Source organism: Nothobranchius furzeri, chromosome 13 (genome assembly GCF_043380555.1).
Source record: "Nothobranchius furzeri strain GRZ-AD chromosome 13, NfurGRZ-RIMD1, whole genome shotgun sequence".
Classification (NCBI taxonomy): Eukaryota; Metazoa; Chordata; class Actinopteri; order Cyprinodontiformes; family Nothobranchiidae; genus Nothobranchius; species Nothobranchius furzeri.
In genome coordinates, this window is record NC_091753.1 from 54512408 (window position 1) to 54535515 (window position 23108).

The 23108-nt window shown below is 41.7% G+C and overlaps 2 protein-coding genes across 4 annotated transcripts; one reads left to right on the forward strand and one right to left on the reverse strand.

The window, feature by feature from the left end:
• Nucleotide 1: 1 nt before the first annotated feature.
• Nucleotides 2-15943, reverse strand: LOC107380011 (scaffold protein ILK). Of its 2 annotated transcripts, none has more exons than XM_015950992.3 (13): nt 15800-15943; nt 14732-14971; nt 5998-6163; nt 5114-5209; nt 4944-5040; nt 4777-4860; nt 4510-4595; nt 2869-2978; nt 2595-2722; nt 2303-2424; nt 2085-2184; nt 1225-1355; nt 2-1119 (listed from the first exon to the last, which is right to left on the reverse strand). In XM_015950992.3, the coding sequence occupies exons 2-13, from the start codon at nt 14818-14820 to the stop codon at nt 970-972; spliced, it is 1359 nt and encodes a 452-aa protein (XP_015806478.1). In that variant the 5' UTR covers nt 14821-14971; nt 15800-15943; the 3' UTR covers nt 2-969. The 2 variants fall into 2 exon arrangements, with proteins under 2 accessions (XP_015806478.1, XP_015806479.1); XM_015950993.3 differs by lacking the exon at nt 15800-15943 and adding an exon at nt 15616-15751.
• Nucleotides 15944-16296: 353 nt separating this feature from the next.
• rrp8 (ribosomal RNA processing 8) lies at nt 16297-22243 on the forward strand. 2 transcript variants are annotated; one of them, XM_054742439.2, is made up of 8 exons: nt 16297-16593; nt 16823-17066; nt 17180-17954; nt 19798-19927; nt 19996-20102; nt 20179-20275; nt 21566-21655; nt 21891-21979. In XM_054742439.2, exons 1-7 carry the CDS (start codon nt 16489-16491, stop codon nt 21650-21652), a joined length of 1545 nt encoding a protein of 514 aa, XP_054598414.1. In that variant the 5' UTR covers nt 16297-16488; the 3' UTR covers nt 21653-21655; nt 21891-21979. The 2 variants fall into 2 exon arrangements, with proteins under 2 accessions (XP_054598414.1, XP_015806477.1); XM_015950991.3 differs by lacking the exon at nt 21566-21655 and having other exon boundaries at nt 16298-16593; nt 21891-22243.
• Nucleotides 22244-23108: the final 865 nt, after the last annotated feature.

A 23108-nucleotide genomic window follows, 5' to 3' on the forward strand; every position in this document is an offset into this window, starting at 1 on the left:
AAAATGTTTCATGTTTTATTTTAATGCACTTTTATATAAATACATACATTTGTTTGACTCATCCTTTATTTTGGCTTGAACCACGTGACAGAGGAGGCACAGGAGTGATGCAGGAGACATTTCTGAAGATGGAGAAGGCAACATGCAAACCAGACCAAATCAAAGAACAGCCAGTATTATGCTGCAATGACAGTTGAAAGGGGAAAAAATCCTATAATCTGGATTTTAAAAATAATTCAACACCGAATGCTTTGAGATTCAATAAGAAAAAGTAAAAATAAGAACAAACATGAGATGTAACTCATAACAATAGTATAAAAGAATTTTGCTGATATTCCCAACAGGTTTTTGCATCAGAAAATAAAAGGCTTGAGTTTCAAACCAGGATGTCAACACAGCCACCGTACGATCACAGCAGAGCACCAAGTTATTGTTTAAACACACTTTTTATTTATATTTATATATAGAGAGACATGTTTTTCATTGCATACAGTCTGTCTCACTAAAACCATAAACAATAACTATTTTCCACGACTTTGGGTTAATCTGTTATTTCTTGATGAGTCACCACTTTAAAGGATCAATCACCTAAGATTTTCTTATAAAATAAGCCCGTCTGGATAAAGTAAAGCCTTAAAACCACTGCTCAGATCCAGCAGACCATCATGCTGAACTCCACAGTTTTTCAGTTGTAAGGAAATGATTGTACTCAGTCCACATGATTACAGCTTAGACAATGAACAGGCAGAGACAGCATCAGCAGATCAGTGTCAGAGACCGTAATAAAAAACGATACCACACTTAAACAAATGCAATGTAGCCGAGCTCGTCTCAGCACCGGAAACTACAACGAAGCGACAGATGAAGATTTTTAAGGCAATACTGGCAGGCACCACCATACCAAAACGTCGCATTTGGGTTAAAACATTTAGGTTTTCATTCAGTTCACAAGAAAAGCAGAGATTACTTTCACTTGTCCTGCATTTTGTCCAGAATTGGAACAATCATGTCAAACTTGGGCCTCTTAGCTGGGTCTTCGTTCATGCAGATCTTCATGAGCTTGCAGATGTGTGGAGAGATGCCGGGGGGGATGGTGGGCCGCAAACCCTCCAAGGCAACCTGAAAATAAAAACATCATTCAGTCAATAGGTTCAAAAGCAGCGGCACATTTATGTTATTGGTGAATTAATTCTATTGATCTGCATTTGTAAATATAATATTGACCTTCATGCCTATTTCCATGTTGGACAAATCTGCAAAGGGAACCTCTCTGGTCACCAACTCCCACAGCAAGATGGCGAAGCTCCACATGTCGGCTGAGCGGCGGTTGATGTCTTCTGGCTTCTTCTGCAGAGCTGAGAGTCACCCGAAAACACAAAAGAAGCAACAGTTAGACAGTAAAGATCATATTTTACGGCGCTGCTTCTAAACAACGCAATCCCACCTAAGTTCTGTTGTGATTTAGCTGCTGTAATGTCAGTTGCCATGGAGACGAAATTAAATGCAAGGAGGCAAAAGCAAACTCTGAAACGCTGTGAGTCACAAACACATGAAAGAGTAAAAAACATCTAATTTGTGTGGGATGAATCAGATTCATACAACAAAAACCAGATTATTCTAGAGGGTGAAGACAGAAATTCACCCTGTCACACCACCTGAGGTCTGTAAGCAACATTTAAACCGTTTCTCTCAAACTCTTCAGTCCACGTCATCCAAAAAGTCTCTGAACTTTTTATTTAGTTTAGAACTTCAACTCTATCAGACATTTCCCATCACACCAAACACAAACAAGGTGTTTACCTACCTACCTGCCTACCATCTGGGTGTCGTTTCCATGGAAACTAGAGACAAACCTTCAGTACCATGTCTGTTTTCTGAAGTTTTCATGCTTACTGGAAACACTTCCTGGTTATTCTCACAATCTGTGATTAGTTTATGTTTCTAACCCACTTGGATCCCTCCGTATCGCGGGGGTGGATCAACAGTAAATTAAATCAGGCTCTAGCATCGCGTAAAGCTCTGAGCATCCATCACTCTATTGGTTTTGTGTCGGTTCAGATCTGGGCGGTATGAGCGACGCCTACCCTCGGGGGCTACCCATGCAGGCGAGTACATCCTGCCGGGACACTGGAAGGAGAACTTGACGTCCGCCATGCTGATCCTCGCCGTCATGTCTTCATCGATCTGTGGAGATGAGAAAATCGTGTTTTTTTTTTTTTTTTACCTAAACTTCCCAGGAGAAATCTGCATGACAGATGTTTCTTATCCTGACAGTTAATACAAAGCTACAGATTCCTCTTACCATGATGCTTTTGCTGTTGAGATAATGACGAGGGATCATGGGTTCGAGCGTGTGTAAAAAGGCCATCCCAGAAGCGATGTCCAGAGCAAACTTGACCGCCTGAGTCTGGTCCACCACGAGGTCTGACAGCAGGACGAGGAACAAGTGAAAAACGCTTCTATTCTTCCACAAGACCGCAACATTTCTGCTCTAGAACGCTAAACTGATGGCAACGTTTGACACGCGTTTGATCAAAAACGACAGAGCTGGAGTCAGCAAATCTGGAGTTTTGGACCATGGTGGACATACTCACTAGTGCCCTCATGCAGCACATTGTAGAGGGAGCCACAAGGCATCCAGTGTGTGATGATGATGGGGTGAGGGGCGGGAGGAGACTGACACGCTCCCAACATGGGGAGGACGTTTGGGTGGGAAAATATCCTGGGATGAAGCCAGAAAAGGGAGGGGCGGCGTGAAAGACGGACAAACAGATGTGTGTCACGTGTGAAATAACTAAGAGTTTGAATTCGTGCAAAGCAAACAGACACACGAGTGAACAGCAGCAGAATCAGTGTGCAGATATCAACCTGAGTTTGGGATACTCCTCGTTAAAGTCTCTGCTCTTCCGAGTCGTCCAGTCCCGGATTTTGAGCACCTTGACAACAATTTCGTTTCCCTGCCAACGGCCTTGCCACAGCTACGTAGAAAAGAGACGAACAGATACATCAGGAGCTAAAAGGGTCGCCTTCAACTCATCTGTTGGCCCGTTTCCACTATCGTAACTTCTGGGTGATCACCATTTCACCGGGCCATCCCAAAAGGACCGTTTTCTGGGCCGTTTCAGGCGCAAACATACGTAGACACCCCTTGGACTGGCGCTGCCTACTCGAGCTGCCGTGGTGGCCGGCCGCCATCTTAGACAGGTCACCATTCATTTCTACTGAGGAAGGTGCCTACCCAACTAAAAAAAAACATCCTATGATCCATTTTTTTCCTAAATCAGACACACGGTATGATGATGATTATTATTATTATTAATGAGATTATTAAAATATAAAGATAATTAAACAAAATACATAAATATATATATAAAAATCCCATCATGAAGGCTGGAAAAGTCAATAGTGATCCGTTTTCAACAGAACGTCAGTTGTTGCAACCGTAGGCTGCACAAACACGAGCATAGTTACGCTGCAATCCAATATGGCGGCGACGCTGTAACTCTTTCCAGCGCCCAACCGGGCGTCAACATATTCATGTCAATGGTTTCAGTTAAAATCACGACGTGCTTTGTCACAATAAAACTTTTTTAATGTTATTGTCCCCGGACGCCTTTTGGCGCTGATCAGTGATGTCACTCACTGCTGAAATGGTTGTGATTAGAGGTGCTGAAAAAAAAAGATTCAAGTCTGAATCGGGATTCTTATTTAAAAAGATTCAGAATCGATTCCAAGAACTCAAACATTTGGCACGTTACAGGTTTGAGATGCACTTTTTTGATCTTTGTTAGGAGAGTCAGTACTCCGATTACTTTTGTGGTCCCATAAATTGAGATGATTTATGTTTGAATCTGCTGATAAGAGGGCACTTGAATGTCATTTTGTCCATACTCAGAAATTTGAGATATTCTCAGATTTATTTTCTAAGTTGATAAATGAGTACTCAGGATTACTCATGTAACTTGTTTCTACACATACTTGAAAAGTATTTGACCGTATTACTTTCAAAGCTACTGTTAGGTAACTACAGATTTGTTATATTTTACAAGGTAAGCAAAAATAAATGTTGCCTTTTGGTCAAAAGATTGTTTCTGTTTACAGTTTTAGAATCACTTTAGTTTACATTGTAAATTAGCATTTTTGGAGCACGACCAGTTTAAAGTCAAATAAAAATGTCCCATAGCTTTAACTATCTTGTACAACAAAGTAGTTCATCCTGGAGCTGACACGCTTTGTTAATACTGACTGTGAATCGATTTAAATTGAGAATCGATTCTGAATCGGCACCCCGAGAATCGGAATCGAATCAAATCGTGAGTTGCTCTAAGATTCACATCCCTAGTTGTGATACGCTGACACCCTAGCAACGTCCTGACAGGAACGGTTTTGTACGGAGACCCAGCCATTTTCCCCGTTACCCCCCCCCCCCCAGACATTCCCCAGAACTCCTCTGGTGGAAACTTGGCTAATAAGGATAAAATAAAACGGTTTAAACATCATGTGAAGTACCTCTCCAGACTGGTTTTCGTTTATCTTCGCTAGGAGAGAGAGCTGCTTGAAGTCGATGCCCGCTTGTTTGTTCAAAGTTCCGTTACCTAAAAACACCCAGAGGAGAAAAGCTTCACATCAGGCAAGAACATCATTTACGTCACATGAACCAATTCTTCCACAACCCCAGTGAGATGAATTATGAGTCCAGTATGGAACACTTTTCCCACCATGACTAATCCGGTGAACGGAAACTGGCCTGCTATCAGAACGGTTCTCCGCACTTACGGGGTCGGGTTCTGGTGGTGCCTTTCCAGAACGTGTCCTTGAAGGGGATTTTTGTTAAGCTCTGCCCCATCTTCTCAGCGTTTTCTAGATGGTGCAAAAGTGATCAAAGGAACACTTTAAACTGACCCTGAAATCCTCTTAGAAATATTCAGGTACAGCAGGATCACCTCTGAGGAGCTCGCGCAGGTGAGGCTTGGCCTTGTCCGTGGGAGTTTCTCCGTATTTGTTACAGATGCTCACCTGAGCCCCGTTACCCACCAGGTCCTGTGCAGAAGATCGGATTATTGAGAGCCACTCTTTAATAAACCAAGCAGCCGCCTGTAGGGGGCGCACCAACCTCAGCCACTTGGTCGTGGCCCCAGAAGCAGGCGTAATGCAGAGGCGTGTTTCCGTGCTCGTTGGCTGCGTTGGTGTCTGCTTTGCACTGGATCAGCTGAGAGGAGGAGAAACGGAGGATTAGGAGCAGATAAAGGCCGGTCAGAGCTTGTTTGGGCCGAACGGAGCTGAAGTTTGGTGTTGCTGAGGAATCAAAAACGTCCATCCGGCAGACGATGAGACACGCCTTCAGTTAAACTGTAAATCTGTCAAGTACTGATTCTAAATCACCTCCAGTCAAAGCTGTTTGTACACAAACTAACAGATGTTTACTTGACTAGCATGCCTCTGCATTGTGAGCATCAGTAAATAAGAAAATCCTACGAGCATCAAGGAAGACTGGGACAAAAAAAAAAACTTCATTTCATCTATTTTTCCTTGCAGACAGAGCCAGAAGAAACTGGAGGGAAATTTCTCCTTTTTTTTAAACAAATTTCCAGAAAAATACAATTACACGTGTCTTTATAGAGCGGAAACACTCCTGCCACGTTAGTGTTTGACAATCACAACTTTAACTTAACCCCACAAGCTAACATGTTGGTTCTCGCCAAACCAAAGCACATTAGGCAATATGGCTGCACCACAAGAGCAGAGAACATTTCACACTCATGATGACATCATCTCACATTTCACAATATCCTGACTTCATGAAGCAGCTGTGGCCGAGTTATTGTTCATCCTGCTGCGTTGTCATCTAAGCCATGTGTAGAAACAACCTATAATAATCTAAAACAAAGCTAATTCTGCTACTTTTATTAGGACCACGAGTCCAAACGCTCACTCATTTGATCCAGAGCAGCGCAGAAGGTTAGCAGGAGCATTGCTTGTGTTTACATCAACTCCCACCTTTCCCACAATGTCGCGGTGTCCGTGGCTGGCGGCCAAGTGCAGCGGAGTGTCGTCTCCCCGGTTCATGACGTTAATACGAGCTCCTCTCATGATGAGCATGTCCACCACGCTGGAGCGCCCCTCCCTGCAGGCCCAGTGGAGGGGGCTGAAGCCGTGGTCGTCTCTGCGGTCACAGATCAGAGGGTTCAGTCAGAAGAACACAAAGAGTCTTAAACAGCTGCGTGGGAGAGCAAACGGCGCCACGCTGCACTGAGTTTGTGTTTTCATAAATCACCATCACTTAATGATTTGGACATTTTCGACTAGAAGACGTCACAACAGCCTTCAAAGACATCTGAAACTTAAAGGGGTTTAGGGGAAACAATAGTAGACATTAGAAGGTGTCCGAGTTTGTCACTCTGCAGTTTTCTGGTTACATCCTCCCACATCCTCTCCCTCCCAGTAATGAAAAGCTGTGCCAGTACTTCATCCCACTCATCAAGTGCTAGCATTAGCATTAGCACAGCAGCCCACCACAATGCTCCTGTTGACTGATCTATGCAGATTTCCTGAAACTAGGCAGACAGATGGCAGAATTGAAGGATCTGTGTGTGTGTGTGTGTGTGTGCGTGCGTGCGTGTGTGTCTGTGTGTGTGTGTGTGTGCGTGTGTATGTGCGTGATGAATCTACAGGAATTTGAACTTTCCGCCTTAAACATCATTCCAGGCTGAATCCACACATCCTGCAGAACTGGGCTCTAACAGATCCTCAGTCCCACTACAGACGCTCGTCTGTGACCCGCTACAATCACGCCAGATCTGCTCAGAGGCCATTTCCTGTCAGACCAAACCCTAAAGAGTCATTTCTTTTTCTTTCTTTCTTCCTTTTTCTTTCTCTCTTTTTCTTTTTCCTTTTCTTTCTCTCTTTCTTTTTCTCTCTCTTACACTCACTCACTCACCCAGCCTGTTAATTGTTGCACATAAAGTAACAACAAGCCTCTGTAAAATAAAATTGGCTCACACTGATAATCTGGGACACTTAGGCCTAGTCCACACGTAGCCGGGGTTTTATTTAAAAACGAATATCCGCCCCTCCAGAAACTTGCATCCACACCACCTCGTTTAAAAAAAACTCTGTCCACACGTACCCGGATAAATACGTTGTTAAGGACATGCCAGACCTGCAGGCGGCAGTACTTCCCCCGTTCTTAACCTCGTCCTTCGTCTGTGGTCTTCCGCAAGGAGCAGTAATTCCGCTTGCAAAAACAAACAAGCAAACAGCGCTTGGACAATTGATAAAGCGAGCGCAGCTCTGAGGGCATCCATGCTGTCGGCTGGTGTAAACACAGGTCGCACACGTGATGTCAGCATTTTTTTGTCGCGGAAAGTGACGTTGCGGACCTTAAAACTCCGGTTTTGTCTGTCCACACGCAGACACCCAAAACGGAGAAAACGCAGATCTTCACTTTGGCCGGAGTTTTTAAAAAGATCCGTTTTCGTGTGAAAAAACTCTGTTTTTGTGAGGATGACAGGCCAAAACGTAGAAAAATATCTACGTTTTGGCAGATCCCCGGCTACGTGTGGACAGGGCCTTAGAAAGTCTGGCTCGTCTCCAGGGAGACAATCTGTTCCTTTTTCAGTTTGATTACCAACTATTGTGACGGAAAACAACAAGTTAAATAATAAATACGCGTCCCTGCCCTCTAATGTCAGCTAAACGTGTTTTAAAGAAACATTTAAAGCCATGGAATTATTTATAACTGTATAAACATTTATTATTTAAATCTAGTTTCCAATCTGGTAATAAAATGATGAGATTATTAAAAAAAATCCATTTAACTGGAAACAGTTCATTTGCCCAATAACAAATACATTCATAGGAAATAACTGTTTACACGTTTTTTACGAGATTTAGATATTTGACATAAATAAAAACTATCCAGGAGGTAAGCTGGCCGTTTCAGCTAAAGGAAAACCAGTCAGTAAAGATTAAACTGGTGTGACGACTGGTTTCTAGCTCATTATAAAGGTCGGATTCCCCCTTAAAGCTAACTTTATCTACCAAACCCAGCGGCACCAGTGCAGGCTCACCCCTCCAAACCCATGGCGGGGATTTATTTCAGGCGTTCCCACCTGCCATCACAGCTCAGCCGAGCCAGAGGAAGAGCTCCAGCTCTGCACCGACGAAATCCCATTTCTATTATTTCATATTTTACAAATGATTTAGGACTTTGTTTGGAATTTTGGGAATAAAACACCTGAAACCATCGTCGTAAGTTCAAAACTTAGGAAGATGAAGCTGTCAGCAATGACTGGCGCCATCTGACACCCCAGGGGGATGAATACCGGATACATAAAGAAGGAGGGAAAATGATGTGCACTGCTGTGGCAAAAGTGCTCATTCCTCTTTAGAAAAGTTCAACGTTTGTTTGTTACACACACACACACTCTCTCTCACACACACACACACACACACACACACACACACACACACACACACACACACACACACACACACACACACACACACACACACACACACACACACACACACACACACACACACACACACTTAGATTTTCCCAGCCACGCCTACTACAGTAATCTCCTCCTCTTCCTTCAGCTCTAGTAGGTGGTGTGCGGGTCCCAGGAGGCCCACGTTTTGCTCCCATTAAGGAAATTCAGCATTCCACAACCGCTCTTTGTTTTGGAGTTGGATCAGAGAGAAGGATAAATCTGATGCAGATGATCTGATATGGAGGAGTGTAGTGGGTTTACTAAATCGGACAAAAAAAGGGGAAGACATAAGAGCTTAAAAAAAAAAACCGAAATGAGACATCAACTGGAAAAAAGTAGCTGAAATGTAATCAGCTAATGGGCCAGCTGCTCACAGGGAGGCAAGTCCACGCATCCCGGGCTTGATTAAATCACACCATCTCCAAGGGAAGTCAGAATACAACAAGAAGAAGAAAAGAAAACATCTAAAGTTCAGCAAACGTAGGAAGGGTAACAAAATAAGAGTTTACAGAAAATCAACCAGACTCAGCTGAAGATGAAAACCTCGTAGGAGACAGATTTTTGTGTAAATAAAAAGGCAGACCCAACATTTTTTTCTTTTATAATCTATTAAGACTTGATTTAAGTACAGTACCCTAGCACAGGGGCGCAGATAGGATTTTCAAACTGGGGGGGAACAAAGTTCCAATGCACCCCCCCCCCCACCCCACCCCCCCACACACACAGTATTGCAAGCGCCTTAACTAGAGTTCAGTCAGTTTGTGTAATTTCATCCAATGGTTTACGTACAAACTAACACTTTTATAAACGTGTTTGAAGCCATTATGCAGTGGAACGCTGGCAACAAAGCTCTGCCTGATCAACACTATAAATGATAAATGATCCGCACTTGTATAGCGCCTCTCAGAGTAAGGACTCCAAAGCACTTTACACTACAGTGACTACGTTTACATGCAGCCAATATCCGGGTTATGATCGGGTTAAGGTCGGTATTCGGGTTTCTGAGTTGATCAGAATAACCCGTTTACAAGCATAAATAGAAAGAGTTACCTCTAAAGCAGGGGTGTCAAACTCAAACGGGGCCGAAATGAAACTCTGGGACGGAGTCGAGGGCCAACTTAATATTTTTTGAAAAAGTGACCGCAAATTTGCACGTTTTCTTTAACAACATGTATGCAATTTTGAACCTTTAAATTTGGAAACAAACATATTTCTGCATTAACACTGAATGTGGAATAACCAAATTACACACGAGCAAGTCAGTTTTAAATAAAAGGCATCAGTGGTATTCATTACTTGTGGTATAATCAGCATTTTTAAAAGCTATTCAGGATTTATGTTTTCTTGTTTATTCATTTTTCTTATGTTTTATTCTACTTTTTTCTCCTGTAATAAGTGTCATCGCTGCTGTGACGTCTAGCTTTCCCCACTGAGGAACAATAAAGGGATTTTCTATTCTATTCATCTATCTGCAGCCTTTCCACTTCCTGTTTACTGTAGGTTAAATCTTTTCTCACGTGCCAACAACAAAATAAAAATATTATTTTATCTTAAATGAAAATGCAACATCTCACCTGTTAACTTTCATGTTTTGGAGCAGAAAAAGAGCATAAAACCAACATATTTAAAGCTCAGTTTGTTCCACTGGTTTACTGTGATGCTCACCTGTTCCAGCCAGATACCTGCATCATGGGGTTGATCTGAGCTGAGGAGGAGACTCCTGTTGTTTTGTTCATCTTCATCATAATAATGACAACATTAGATGACAACAGGTGCTCACATAGGTTTGTGCTGATGAACATGTCTGAGCAGCTTGACCACATTGTTGTGTGTCGGGGAGGAAACACAACCACAGAGCCGTGCTGGTTTGAGCGTGTCGCTGCTCGCTGGAGTTATATCAGCTCTGTCTGGAAGTTAGTTTGAAAACGTTCTCTTTAAGTCGTGAACACATTACTGAGCGGCTAGAATCTCCGTTTCTGGGCTTCAACGTCAGAAAACAGCTGAGTGAACTCGGCGCTGAGTGAGAGGAGTGTAGTTCGTCCGAGACAGCGGAGATGCAGACACCCAACTACCTCTGACTGCCTCGGCGCTGAAAAAACACAAAGGAGGGGGCGCGTCTGCTCCGCGCTGGCGCCGCAAGGCATCATGGGAGTTGTAGTCTTTGCGGTAAAATCGGCCAGTGGGCCAGTTTTAATATATTTTTGATATTTATCTCGCGGGCCACATAAAAATGCTCCGCGGGCCTTGACTCTGACATATGTGCTCTAAAGCCTGGTTTATGCTTCTCCGTCAGCTTTTTTGTGTATTTAAGAGACTTTTAACACGGACATATTTGTCTCTCATTCTCCCACCGCTTCATGTGCTCCCCACCTCTAAACCCACGTTTCCTGTCATTTCCGTCCACAAAAAACGCTTGCTGTGCATCTTTTCACTCCTCCAGTCACGGGAGAATTAAACGTTCATATTTTTAGAGTTTTTTCGCGAGGTATTCTTCAAGCTTCTCTGTGTCTGCCGCTAGTTAAACTCTGCTCTCTGCAATGGCGGCGCTGTAAACAACAGCGGCGCCCTGACCAATCACAAGCTTGCGTAATCCGTCTCGTTCGACGGATGTTTAAAAAAGTGGGCTCGACTCCGTACGTCCTTGCGTGCCTGCTGGAGCCCTACGCAAGGACGGATAATGGCGTTGCATGTCTCCGCACTGACGCAGACGGAGAAGCATAAATCAGGCTTAACTTGCATAACCCGATTTAAATGCGGACGTTGGGGTAGCGTCAGGACGTATGGACTACGTCAAGACGCAATATGCGTTATTTCCGGTTCATTCTTTTCGGTTACCTTCTTGTATATTTCGCTGTCTCTGTACTTTCGGCCGTCAACAAATGACATAATGTTCATACTTTTCACCAGACCGATGAAGACAGAGGTTTCCTCGTCACTCCAAAAGTGTGGTACTGTGCTGCGACTCGCCATTTTGCTTCCAACTTGTTGTTTACTTCCGGTGTTCTGGCGCATACAAGACGTCTCGACCAAGATTCCTTGCGAACAGAGCATGCGCAGAACACACTCTTTGATGGGGATATCCCGATATGCGTTTACACGACCAAACATTCGGGTGAGAAAAGGGTTACCCCAGGTGTAGTAACCGGGTTTTTAAAGACCCGGTTATGAGCATATCCGGGTTTTTGGCGGTGTTTACATGGCCGTGCGGAACCGGGTTATTGTAAATATTCGGGTTTTAAAAGGGTTACTGGCTGCATGTAAACGCACTCAGTGTATCATTCATCCATTCACACACACAGTCGCACACTTATGATGATGAGCTACAATGTAGCCACAGCTGCCCTGGGACGCACTGACAGAGGCGCCCCACTATTTAATTCAGTCATTTGTTATTCTCCCAACCAATTACTAACCAAAACCTCGTGCTTTAAGCAAAACATTAAATGATTTTCAGCACACCAATCTTTACAGAAAACATAAAAACCCTAAAAAACTGCACATAAAATATATTAAAAAAACAATATTCATTTATCACTTAGAGCAGTGGTTCCCAAAATTTTCAGCCTGACCAACAGATGTTCCTTCTTATTTTTATGTTATTTAGAAATTTTCATTATATTTGGAAAGTTTTAATTTATATATAATATATAAAACACTTTTTAATTTTATATTTTACTTTATATGATTATGTGGCACACTTGACTTCCATATATAACGCATCGGCATCTGCCTCTTTTGTGGCTTTTTTTTTATATTGCTGCTACGTCTGTCACGTTAGCGGTGTTTTACCATCATTTCTACATCCATCACGTCCCAGAGAAGGTTAAACCAACATCAAACCCAACGTTTGGAGCTTGTAAACTCCACACACCTCTCGTGCAGCACCAGCTGTCTGATGCTGCAGTAGCGTCCATCTTCCTGGCTGGATGAGAGAATTTCTTCATCAGAGTCAATAATCTGCTTCATAATCAGAGTCAGTCATGACCAGAGAAAGTGGTCAGTCAACAAAGACCAGACCTGCCGGCAATTATACGTTTTATCTAATATTTGCGCTCTTCATGCTGCACGCATCTCCTCCTCTACCCGACCGGGAGCCTCTAGGCGGGAGGTGATTTTCAAATCTAAAAACTCCAAAACTTTGCTCAGCCTGAAGGTTCCACATCTCCACTATCTTCTGATGTAAAGTAGTAACTTCATGAGGGATCATATTTGTAGATGAGACTTGTTAAAGTCAGCAATGAGGCTTTGGCACTTATAACGAGTAAATCCCAACACTGACAACAACGTACTGAAACTAGAACCAACACGCATAAACAGACAGATCGGTCCCGCCTACTTACACTGTTGGTCTTTTTTAAATATGCAGGAATCGTTGCCTTTTTCACTTCATCCTGCATCCTAGCAGCACCCACTTTGGCGCCTCTGGAGTCGGTGTTTGTTTACGTCATGCTGCATTCAATGTAATTGGAAAAAGGAGCTTCAAGCGCTTAACCTCTGATTTTGTTTTCGTTCTGGCCTTAGTTGGGGGGGACGGATCGGGGTTGATCTGAATCTGGGGGGGGACAGATCCCCCCCGTCCCCCACCCTATCTACGCGCCTGCCCTAGCATGAATAACAATATCAGCACACTTCCTGTTAAAAAACGACACGTCTCTGCAGCAATTTAGACCAGTTCCAGGACACAGTCTAGGGCTGCTCAATTAATCGAATTTTAATCTCAATTACGATCAGAGTTTTGAACGATTATGAAAACAAAACAAGCCGATTATTTGCTCCTCCCACTTGCGCTGCCCTGAGTAGCAAATGAAGCGCTCCTCCCACAGTGTTGCCAACTTAGCGACTTTGACGCTATTTCCAACAGCTTCTCAGACCCCCTTCTTGACTTTTTCAATCTTAAAAGTACCTAGCCAACACCTCAGAAACATCTCTGGTAACCCTTAGCTACTTTCTGGATAACTGTCATTGACATTTCCTGCAGGTTAGCTAAACACTCCGCCTGCGCTCCGGACCGTTCTTCAGGACATTAGGAAAGGGAATGATGTAGTGATGTGTCGGTCGCTAAAGACAGCTCTCGGAGCCAGCTCCCTGTTGGATTAACCAGAGTGAGTGACACACACACCGCACCTGCGGGCTCCTGAGCTGCTAAACACGGCTAAATGTGCGCGTGCGGCGCGCTAAACACACGTGCAGCTTGCCCCTGATTGCTGTGAGACCGGGTTAGGGGGTGGGGGGGAGCAGCTGTGGTTGGGACAATTATTACATTAACTGATGGGCCTGTAAAATAAATAGTTTATAAATAAGGTAGAAATAAGTTCCTCACGCTGATAAATAATAACTAACCTCTCTGAGGACACAAGTGAGAGATTGAGTACATTGACACGACTAAATAAATGTTACGCAACATTTTGTGAACATCAATTTATGTTTATTTATTTAGCAGACGCTTTTATCCAAAGCGACTTACAATTTATAACCTCTAGGGCATGTTGTGATCTGTGGGGGAAACCGGAGTACCTGGAGGAAACCCACTTATGCATGGGGAGAACACGCAACTCCACGCAGAAAGGCTGCAGCCGAGTTTCGAACCTGCGACCTTCGTGCTGCGAGGCAACAGGGCTAACAACTGCGCCACCATGCAGCAATTTTTGTGCATATATTTGTTATAAATGTCACTGTATAATTCTTGCTGTCAGTATTTGCAAGATATTGGTATTTGGGTCTGCACTGGTTAGACTTAAATGAGTTAAACCAAGGTCTATAGCCCTTGGGTCATAAACGATGAGCTATAAGTATATTGGTCTTTTTATACTGGGAATCAGGAGTTATTTTAGAGATCATCTTGTTTCTTATTTATTTTTGTCCTGATTATACCCCGAGCAATTTTATGACTGAATAAAAACAAATAAAATCAACATAAATTGAAAAATCGTCTTAAATAATTGTGATTATTATTTTTGCCATAATCGTGCAGCCCTAACACAGTCTCACTGGTTACCAAGGCGACGGGCTCTGAGACACAATCAGAGACGAGAGACACAAGACATCGCATACCTTCTGAAGGTATCACATGTTCATGCTGTGACATGCCCTAAACAGATAACCGAGCAAAAGATGTTTACCAGTTACTTAATGAAGCTATGGAAATATTAATTTATCTTATTAAAATGACTTCTTTTTATGGAACTTACTTTATTTTTGCAATATCTGGAAAGTGTCAGAATGACAGAATCACTCACCCCTGATTGAGGTCATTCTCTGTGTTGTCCAGCCATAGGCGAACGGCCACCGCGTTGCCTTCTCTGCACTGGGTGAAGATGTCATCCATCTCAGCTGGAGGATTCTTCCTCTCCTTAGGTGCACCCCAGACCTGATGCAGAACTACACTCAGATGAAAACCCTAGAGGTTCAGGTGAGTTGTCGACAGCACCCGTCCCTCATCTGGGACTGAGTCAAAGACACTGCAGTCCTTCACAAGACTGGAAAAGAGGATGACATGACAGGGAAGTGTGTTAAAAATGTAAACACTGACAACAAAAACAGGATTCAACATCACTGTGCTAACGTCATAAATCACCCCTAATTTATTTCATAAAAACTCTAATTGTGGTATCATTTTAAGGGACAAAAAGGCTAATCAGACAACTAATTCATTTCAAACATGATTTACAGAAAATGAACCAGTTCTTGTTGCTCTACTGTCATAGCCTATGTCTGGTTTTTAGCTTTTAACACATTGATTCTGCCCAAAACTGTTCCCTGTATGAAAACTCCTTCAGCATATTATAAAACCGTCTCCAGGAAAGTAAGTTATAAATGTATTTATTGCATTTTTCTGCTTTAGTACATCTGTCATAGAGCCCACATGTGATTGCACTGCTGGGGCCCTCCCGGCTTAAACAAAAATGTATGTGACTCATCGCTATTTACGGATGTTCCCGATTAAAACACTACTGAGTTTTTGCTTCCTACAGCTATATTTACTGCATCTTCAATGGCTGCTTCGCTAACCAGCTAGCACACAAAAAAAAAAAAAAGCTAACGCTGAGTCGTTGTTAGTTCCGTTTCCTAGAACCACTCGCTAAGCGTTTACATTGCGTTAGTTAGAACAGAAACATCTCACCAAGCTCCGCATGTACGCAGCAAAGAACAGTTGATCAAGTCAGACGCAAGCAGGATTCTGCTAACAAGCTAACAATCTGACGCCGTGGACGTTGTGCGCTATCTTTTAATAAGACTCGTGATATCAAATTCTATATTTTAAAGTTTAAGTAGCTCTGAAAACGTTTCCGTATCGACAAACCTACCTGATATGTCCACTTTTTTTAGTTAACTTAGCTAGCAGAGAAGTTGGTTATTCAGGACGTAGTCGTCTCCGGTTGACTGAGGTAGCTCCACACCCTCTGTGCCCCCCCAGTATGTGCTTTACGTCTAGTGAGATGAGAGCGCGCCTCCTACAGGGAATATTAAGAACTGCAACAAGTCGAAAGCATTCGCCTCAGGTCATGCTTTCTAATTGTTTGATTTCCATAAACAAAACCTTGCAGAAACCTAAATAATTTCCCTATTGGTTCAATAAATAGTTTTTGAACATGTATTGTAAAAGTTGGGTAGAAAACTAAATGACTAACATAAAACAATATTTAAAAATTTACCTGACTTAATGTAAAAAACGTGAAAAACATATGAATATAACATTAATGCGGACATATAGCAGATAGACGGATAGAACAAGTAAAATGTTGATTATTTTCCAGGCAGGTTTTTAGGGACACCATATCCCAGAAATCCCAGTTTAAGATACGTCATCAACGCGCGCCTGTGAAGCTGTGTTTTGCTTCCTCGACGCACATGACACGAGCCAACGTGGTTTTCATTCCTACAAGATATTTCTGCTCCAGGAATGTAACATTAAATGTGTAATATGAAAATATATAATCGCTATAGTCATAATTATCCATTATAAAGTGTGATTTGGGTCCGTGAACGAGAAAACATGTTTAATCAAGACGAAGATTGGAATGACGAACAAGAGGCTCAAATCCTGAGTAAGACTGTTTTTAAAAACGCACAGAAGGCGAATAGTGACACCAATGCAAAGGTATTTGGATTTTATGAGTTTTCTTTCAACTTTTCCCTAGAAAATTATGATTTACAGCATCCCATTTTACCAGTTTTCATTTCAAACACTACTTAATCCGGTGTTACGTCGAATGTGTTCCCCCCTTGAGATCTGTTTCTTTTGTACCCAGCTGCATCTTTGAACCATTTTAATGTCAGTATTATTGTCATTAAGAGGAATTTATTATTATTTGATTGTTCTGTCTAAGGTTGTTGGAAAAAAGAGCCTTCTGCGAACCCTGGAAACACTGGGATCAGTACATGAGTGGAAAAGCAACAACCCTGAGCAGGACAGCGACAGCGGGACAGAAACGGCTCCATCACACAGCAAAAAGAGAAAGAAGGGAAGAAAAAAGAGAAAACATGTAGAGAAATCAGAGCAGCATCCAGATGGCGGTAAAACCTCAACAGAGGAGAAAACTGTAGCAAAAAAGAAGAAAGGAATCAATCCAGGTTAGTAATTCGGCAAATGTTGAAAAAAGAAGTAAATATTCACATAAATTATCACTATTGAAGTTTTTTAAGATGCGGCATGTTTGTTTTTGTCATTTTGTCTCTTCCATAAGGAGCTCCAAAAACAACGAGAACATCTGCAGATGAGATGCAAACAAAACCAGAACCTCCACCAGTAAACAAACCCGCGAGTACTGAGCAACTGAGCAGACAGCAGTGGAAAAACAAGATGAAGAACAAGAGACGATGTAAAAATAAATACAGCCAGAATAAACCAGCAGAGGATGTAAACAAGGCCGATAAACAAGAACCAAAAGAGGAAATCAAATCAGATTCACGCAGCTGCACAAACGTCAGTCAGACAATGGAGAAGAAGAAGAAAGAGAGTAAAGTACCGAAAAGAAAAAACACAGATGACGAGAGCGGCGTATTTACTCCAGCAATAAAAAAAACAACATGGCCGGCAGGGACAGACGTAAAAGGCTCTGCCGACGAATCTCAACTGAATGATCAGCAGCAGTTTGACACAAAAAGACCAAAATCCGAGCTGAACAGAGAGCAGAAGCTAAAACGGCAGAAGCTTCAGAAAATCCTCCACGGCCAGCAAACGGACCAAAAGAAGAGTCTGGTGGAGGAGGAGGAGGCGTCGCCGCCAGAGGAGGAACAAAGCAGCTTGGACTCCTTCAGGTCCCGCATGGAGCAGCGTCTGGAAGCAGCCCGCTTCCGTTACATTAATGAACGTTTGTACAGCACGACCAGCGGCGAGGCCAAGCGCATGTTCCAGCAGGACCCAAGGGCCTTCTGGGTCTACCACAAAGGTTACACGGCGCAGGTCCAGAGGTGGCCCGCCAACCCGGTGGACGCCATTATTGCTTACATTAAGAAAAAGTAAATCAGGTCTTCTGATTATCACTAGTTTTATTTATTTTTTAGTTTGTCTTGGCTAATAGATCCTTTAAACTTCCTGTGATAAATTTGGTTTTGAACATTAAATATTGCCATCCTGCTTAACTTTAGCTTTTATTCATCACAGGAAGTCAGAGCGTTCATCAGAAACAGACACAAGCGTGGCTTCACTAGTTGGGGTGCCGTTTGTAAAGTCAGTCATAACCTAATATCAATATTTTGGGTTATTTAGCCCAAGAAGAAAAACGGGAGTTCATTTTTTCACCACGTTATTCGTACGTTTATAAATGTTACCATTCCCAACTCAATATTTAGTTAGCAAGCTACATTTTTTATTTAGATTTTAACGCAAAAATGTTTTTTTTTTTTTTTTTTTTCAAACTTCATATTTAGGTCAAGCCTAAATATTTAGTCTGTAAAATAAATATTTGATTTGAAGCTAAATAATTATTTTGGGGATGAATCTAAATATTGACTTTGCAAACTAAATATTTAGCTCCCAAATAAATATTTTGCTGGGATTTACATATTTAGGAAAATTTATATTTAATAAGGAGCAAAATACTTTGTTTGTAAACTCAATATTTCACTCCAAACTAATTAAGTAATTATTTTGGGGGATGAATCTAAATATTGACTTTGCTAACTAAATATTTAGCTGGCATTTACATATTTATTTAGGAAAATTAATATTTAATAAGGAGCAAAATGCTTTGTTTGTAATCTCAATATTTAGCTCCAAACTAAAAATTCAATAATTATTTTGGAGATGAATCTAAATATTGACTTTGCAAACTAAATATTTAGCTCCCAAATAAATATTTAGCTGGGATTTACATATGTATTTAGGAAAATTAATATTTAATAAGGAGCAAAATGCTTTGTTTGTAATCTCAATATTTAGCTCCAAACTAAAAATTCAATAATTATTTTGGAGATGAATCTAAATATTGACTTTGCAAACTAAATATTTAGCTCCCAAATAAATATTTAGCTGGGATTTACATATGTATTTAGGAAAATTAATATTTAATAAGGAGCAAAATACTTTGTTTGTAAACTCAATATTTAGCTCCAAAACAAATATATTTTTTAGTGAATTAAATATTTATTTTACAAACTAAATATTTAGTTTGTAAAATAAACATTGAACTGTAAGTGAAAATTTTTGCTTGCCAACTAAATATTTAGTTGAGAACTTTAACATTTATAAATGTATTATTTTCTCTTATGAGAGGCTAAATAACCCAAAATATTTGTATTTCTTGTTTCTTTTTAAACACAGAAAAGAAACCTTTTCCTTTACCTTATTAGCTAACGCTTCGGTTACTTCCTGTAGCCATCAGAGCTGTGAAGATGTTGGCGGCGTCACTTTCTTTATTAAAATTTTGGTGTTAAATTTTAACTGTTTAGCTTAACAAAAGGCACCCCACACCATCCTGCATCATATGATGCGACTGATTTCATCTGGTCTGGTTCTGATTGCAGATTTGTTTATTGATCACTAGATAATCGCTAAACGCTCCGTCAGCTCTGGCTTTCCTCCAGGACACGTCCAAGCTGTCTGGGTGGGTTCTGGGTTTGGAATAATGAGACGATTCCACGTTTCTGTCTCAGATTCCTAACGCCATCCCATATCTCCACAGATCTTGCAGTTAAAATAAAAATTCTGAAGAAAATGTTGCTGGAGGCTTTCTGACGGGGAAGCAGCCGTGTGGGAATTTAATCAATTCTTCATTTTGCAGCTTGTTAGAGTCAGCACTTTGTGGAGGAGAAATCTGTCTCATGAAGGTAAAATCTGCTCTTCTTGTCTGATCTGCTGCAGACCTGTCTCTCTGGTGGTGGCCGACTTCGGCTGCGGTGACGGTAAAATTGCGCGGAGTGTGAAGAACAAAGTTCACAGCTTTGACCTGGCTGCTACCAGCGAGCTGGTCACCGTCTGCGACATGGCCAACGTGAGCGTCTCTCTGCACCGCTGTCATCGGAGTTGTTCCCTCTAATAAAACCTGACCCACCTGTGCAGGTGCCCCTTGCTGACGGCTCCGTGGACATAGCTGTGTTCTGCCTCTCGCTCATGGGGACCAACCTGGTGGATTTCTTAACGGAGGCCTGTCGGGTTTTAAAAACGGGGTAAAAGAAGTCAAACGGGAAGGTTTAGTTCCACATCTACCTTAAACGTTTAACTCATTTTGTCTGGGTTTTGCAGAGGGGTCCTTAAAATCGCAGAAGTGGCGAGCAGATTTGACAACGTGAGAGACTTCACCTCCACTCTAACACGGCTGGGATTCAAGCTGACGTCCAAGGTGAAGGATCTTGGTTCCAGTTTCAGACGCTGTCCGTCCGTCAGTTTCTGTCTTTATCTGGGTCACGGAGGGCAGCAGCCCCAGCAGGCAGGTCCAAACCCAGATCACCCTGGAAGAGGGCCGGGTGATATGGACCAAAACTTCTATCGATTTTTCTTATATATATATATATATGTATGTATGTGTAATTATATATATATATATATATATATATATATATATATATAATGTGTGTGTGTGTATGTAGCATCCCCCCACCCCCCAATGAAGGATGAGACTTTACTGATGAAGTTTTGGATTTAATGAGGATGACTCAAATTCACCGTAAGAGCTGGAGATGTGTACAAAAAAAAAACCCATGTGAATAGATCCACACTCTTACATCAATACAACTGTTACTAACAGTTTACAACATACACCATGAATTACAATTTCCTTAGCTTTATAAGATTAATCAATGCATTTGGATCTAACCATTTTATAACAAAAAATATTTAAAACATAAGTACATTAAAATAATAAATTTACCTTGTGCCTCTATCAAGGGGGCTGCTAATAGCAAAATCCATATCAGGTCTCCCAAAGCTGCTTTGGCCGTTTTATCGCTGTTAAGCTAGCTTGCATTAACTGTTAGAACAGGAAACTGACCCTTCAAAATAAAAGCATTTCATTCAAACAGGAAGTTGATTAAAACGGATTATAAATAAAGGCAAGTTGTGCCAAATTAAAATACAAGCAAAAGAAGATGTCATTTTTAGGGTTAGTTACAATATGTATATGTATATATATATATATGTGTGTGTATATATGTGTGTATATATATATATATATATATATATACACACACACACATATATATATACATATACACACGCACACACACATGGTGAAGGGAAGGTTAAATTGCAAGAGGGTAAAGGTCACAATTTGATTAAATGTCTGTTTTACCGTGGACGTCAGATACCGACGCTCTGGCACAGCACGTCGCCTCCCGACGCGCAGGGGCTCGTCACCTGCTGTCTTTTCCGAGGACTGCGTCTTGTCGGTCATTATCACGTGACAGCGACTAGTCGATGAGAGGCATAAAAAGTCACTACAGAGCGGTGAAGTCGACCAGGTGATACAACCCCTAATATACAACCTATGAAAACATCACGTTAAGCTAATGTCCACGCGTAACTACGCTCACATAGGCCATGTAGCTCAGATACGGGCTGGAATCTCGTCATATTTACTTCAGCAGATGGGGAAACGTTCATGATTGTTTCTGAGGTATTTTGGCCGCTGCAGGCGCCCAGGGAGGTGTCCAGGAGGAATCTGAGCAAACACCGACCACCCTGGAGTCTTTTCCTGTGGAGAACCACAGCCTGGGATTAGGAGGTGCTGATTCAGACACTGATAGTGAGATTATTTAATTTGACCAGTTTCTATACAACGCATTTGTCATCCTATTATTCCGTTTGAGAAGTCTTGGCTCACAGCCAGAGTTGGTGGCTGTGGAAAGCACAGATTAAATAAAAACTTTAAGTAGACGCTTTAACTTATTCTCATTGAGAGTTTGAGCCGGTAGCTACATGAGAATAATTCTCGTTTTGTCTTTATTTTGTTGTTTTAGGACACAGAAAACAGTCACTTCTACTCCTTCGAGTTTGTGAAGACAGAAAATGCTCCAAAGAACAGGAAGAAGTTGGAGCTGCAGCTGAAGCCGTGCGTGTACAAGAGAAGATGATGATGTCAGTGGGTTCGGGTCACATCGGTTCTGTTTTATTAACAACGACACGAAAAAGAGCCAAAGCAAACGTCTGGCTCCGCCTTTCTCTGCTTTGTTGTTTCATGCTGGGACGATTTTAGATCTTTTTAAGGCTCAACACCTTCAGCCGTGAGAGAAATATTACAAACTCTTCTTATAATCCAGTTTTTTTTTGCCCCTCTTTGCCCTAAAGTTGGAATTAAACTCTAAAGATGGGACATTTTTTGTAAGTGTTTTTCTATTATTATTGTACTAAAAATGATCCAGAACAGAAACATCAGAGTTTTTAAATTTCCTTATTGTTCCTAAAAAAAAAGATTTTGATTTTAAAGGGACTTTACGGAGTTTTGAATTTTTATGCTCGCGATTGCCCCCTCTGGCCAAAAGCATAACGGCAGCTTCAATAGTAGGCTCGTGCACGAGGCGCGCATGCTGTACGTGCACACTCCTTAACTAAAATAACAGCTGAGACAGTCCCGTGTGTGTGTGTGTGTGTGTGTGTGTGTGTGTGTGTGTGTGGCCCGGAGGACAGAGGACAGGAGAACGTGCAGCTAATTAATTAAATAACTTGGTTCTGTACCTTTCTCTTCAGCACAGCCGACAAAGGTTTATGATGGGTCAGTCCTCCTGCATGCTCAGATCATTCCCTTCCCTTGCTTGAAAAATTGTTCCAAAATGAAAGTTGAACCCACATCTTTTTTATCTGTGAATTCAATGCCGTTCGGCGAGTCTCAAATAAAAATTTGGGCATCTTACTGTAAAAAAATATACCATTAATGTAAAAAAGAAACTAAATGAACTATGTTCACATCCAGAATCAAACCCAGGTCTTCTGCACAAGAGTCTGACGTCTTACTAGGTAAGCTAAAGCACCAGTGACATCTTTAGTATCTGTAACATTTATATCCTTGATGACAGCTGAAACAACATTCAAAGAACGGTTCGGAGTGAAAATGGCTATTTTGTTGCTAATTTGCTGGAAATATCTAGAAGAAAGTTCTACAGAAAGTAGCTAAGGGTCCTCAGAAATGTAGCTAGCTTTGTCACTAGGCGTTAGGAACAGCGACAAAGTGGCACTGCCTC

Bases quoted from the DNA above. Each gene is read 5' to 3' on its own strand.
- rrp8 (XM_015950991.3), top strand. From the start codon at position 16,489: ATGTTTAATCAAGACGAAGATTGGAATGACGAACAAGAGGCTCAAATC. The intron at 16,594-16,822 runs GTATTTGGATTT...GTTCTGTCTAAG, and splicing joins ATAGTGACACCAATGCAAAG to GTTGTTGGAAAAAAGAGCCT. The intron at 17,955-19,797 runs GTAAATCAGGTC...GATCTGCTGCAG, and splicing joins ATTGCTTACATTAAGAAAAA to ACCTGTCTCTCTGGTGGTGG.
- LOC107380011 (XM_015950992.3), bottom strand. From the start codon at position 14,820: ATGGATGACATCTTCACCCAGTGCAGAGAAGGCAACGCGGTGGCCGTT. The intron at 4,861-4,943 runs GTGATCCTGCTG...TGCACCATCTAG, and splicing joins CCTGCGCGAGCTCCTCAGAG to AAAACGCTGAGAAGATGGGG. The intron at 1,120-1,224 runs GTCAATATTATA...TTTTATTTTCAG, and splicing joins ACATGGAAATAGGCATGAAG to GTTGCCTTGGAGGGTTTGCG.